The sequence below is a fragment of the Plectropomus leopardus genome, unplaced genomic scaffold (assembly GCF_008729295.1).
Source record: "Plectropomus leopardus isolate mb unplaced genomic scaffold, YSFRI_Pleo_2.0 unplaced_scaffold11459, whole genome shotgun sequence".
In the NCBI taxonomy this organism is placed as follows: Eukaryota; Metazoa; Chordata; class Actinopteri; order Perciformes; family Serranidae; genus Plectropomus; species Plectropomus leopardus.
This window is the reverse complement of record NW_024612127.1, coordinates 1-2668: the sequence shown is the minus strand read 5'-3', so window position 1 is coordinate 2668 and position 2668 is coordinate 1. Positions and strand designations below refer to the sequence as shown.

Here is a 2668-nt window from a genome sequence, read left to right as displayed (position 1 = left end):
GGGTATTTATGGATGTATTTACAGTATGCCGTAGAATAAAATGATGAAGTATCTTCAGTTTGTCTTAATCACAGATCTTAAGGCCAAAAACCCATTCATAAAACCACTGACTTTGAGATGAGGGAACAGGAGGTGCTGAAATGCTAATGGATTTCCAGGTTTTAGGACCCATTACTGGGGTTCTCATTAATCAGTGGATGATCCTACAAAAAAGCCTCCTCGATTATTGTGTCAAATGTAGTATTACATAAACATTGACCTCTGGACATACTATGCAGCCTCGTTTTCCTTTAACAGTTTAAAGTTGAGTGTGCCAAAATATCAAACTGTTAGATTTGTGATCTTGAGAAAGAAATAGAATTATATGTTATCGTATTTATATTTTTTTCTTTTAGTTGTTAACATTGTAGAGATATCTGCAGAAATCAACACACTGACATCCGGTCACAGCTCTGTCAAGCCTCTCGGGTACTTGTCTTTGTTTTACTGCATGACATCATTAACATTTGTCTGTTGTGTGTTACAGATAACTTTGGCTTCAAACAAGAGGAGAGGTTTGACTGTGGGGCTAAATCTGGGGATGTGTTTGCAGGTCAGAGGAGATTCCCCCAGGCTATGTTTTGGGACTATAAGGTACATCACCTGTGGGGAGTGAAACGACGCAAAAGCCCCAAAGGGTTTAAACAGAAATTAATGACAACCACTTAATTATGACAGGATGTTGCCCTCCAGATAATGATACCAGACTGATTTAAATGATTATCTTCCTGTTTTTCCTGATGTGGGGAGTCCTCATATTCAGTCTCTCGGACCAAAATCCGATCAAACTGTAAAACCAGGCAGTGCCATTTAAGAATACATCAAGATTATCTCACTGCACTGCCTATTTATGCTCTAAATGTTTTCAGAAAAACATTTTAGTGCCCTGTTTAGCTGTTATAGTTAAGTATATGAACGGGAAGTGGGCAACATATTGCTTCCTGCACAGAGAATATGAGTCAGAAAAAAAAAAAATCCGGAAAAAGCTGAGATCAAACAGCTAAACTAATCAGTGCTGATCAAATATAAATCAAGATTCTGTTCCTGAGTTGCCTATTTCTCACTTCAAATGTTTTCAGAAAACCTGTTTTAACTGTAATATCGATTGATCGATTCATGCTGACTGGCTTCTATTGTTGCACATACACGAGTTCTCATTATTTTTGCAGCGGGAGTGTTTATTAGTCTGGTGGGACACAGTGTGTTCTCGTTGTTGTAGGCTTTCTAATACTTGACCCAAAGCTACCCTTTTTGCTGATTTCTCTTGTAATATAACACTAATTTTAAAAATACTTGCAATTTGCTACTGCATGGACAGCCTAGTTTTATTAAAAGGCAATCTTTTCAGCAATTAAATTCTTTAACTTTTTTTCTTCTATTTTAACAGTTAAATTTGATTGGAGAAAGGGATGAAGTACCAATTCACTTTTGTGATAAATGTGGGCTTCCTATCCAGCTCTATGGGCGCATGGTATGTATTTTATTTAACTCTTTTGACTCTTTTTCTACAGGCAGTCAAAGAAAATTGTTCATGTGTAACTCTTGTCTTCCAACCCCTCAGATCCCCTGCAAACATGTTTTCTGTTACGACTGCGCTCTGCTTCATGAGAAGAAAGGAGAAAAGATGTGCCCCGGGTGAGCTTTCTGGACACCTTTTTACCATTTAACCCTTTAAAACCTGCTGCGACATCAGTTTTCTTCTGCTGGTTTCTGATGTTTTTCACAAGCTATTTAGCCCTTTGAAACCTAAGCAAATCGGCTTTATTTCTTTCTAAAACATGGGGAAAAAGACAGAAAACAATCCAAATATTTATTTTTAATTTAAGTTTGTTGTGTGTGTGTGTGTGTGTGTGTGTGTGTGTTTTTGCATTTTTTGGGTCTTTGTTTACTCATTCTGTGCTACTTTTTGGGCCATGTCTTGTTAAGTTGCTCATTGTCTTCTCCCCATGTTTTTTAAAGAAATTAAACCAATTTGCTAAGGTTTCAAAGGGTTTTTCACTATTTTTCTTTGTGTCAATGAATTTTTGTCCCCATGTTCAGCCTCACCATGTACAACTGCACAGACCCAGTGCAGCGCATCGAGCAGTGCCAGCGCGGCTCCCTCTACATGTGCAGTGTTGTGCCAGGATGCAAGCGCACCTACCTGTCCCAGCGTGACCTGCAAGCCCACGTCAACCACCGTCACATGAGGGCAGCCAAGTCTTCCAGTGGTCGTCAGGACTCTGTGCACCTGCCCCCTGCATCTGATGTCCCCGAACGTTTCCGTGTTCCTCCGCCTCACTTACCCAAGAACCATGTTCACCTCCCGAACCCGCTCCAGCACGGCAGTCACGACCCCTACAGTCAGCCGCCCCCGCCAACAGGTCACGAAGCTCCGCCCCCAAATGCTCTTGGTCCTGAGACATTCCGCATTGCCACGGTAACAACTCGTAAGCACAGCAATCTCATCACTGTGCCCATCCAAGATGACTCTTCCTCAAGGGAGCCCCACTCTGGAGGCCCTGGTCAGCCACCCCACCACCACCCTGGGGACTATCCTGGCCAGCCACCTGTAGTCTCTCACTCTCACCACATGATGGCGCCACCGCAACAGCACTTTGGCCCCCCACCTCCCCCGCCACCTCCTATC

At 42.3% G+C, this 2668-nt stretch overlaps 1 protein-coding gene across 1 annotated transcript; it reads left to right on the top strand.

Annotated features, from left to right (window-relative positions):
• Positions 1 to 450: 450 nt before the first annotated feature.
• LOC121963498 (E3 ubiquitin-protein ligase Hakai-like) lies at positions 451 to 2665 on the top strand (the record flags this gene model as incomplete). Its single annotated transcript, XM_042513783.1, has 4 exons — positions 451 to 633; positions 1427 to 1510; positions 1601 to 1674; positions 2080 to 2665. Coding segments are annotated over 4 exons (927 nt in total), but the record flags the coding sequence as incomplete, so codon positions are not given.
• Positions 2666 to 2668: the final 3 nt, after the last annotated feature.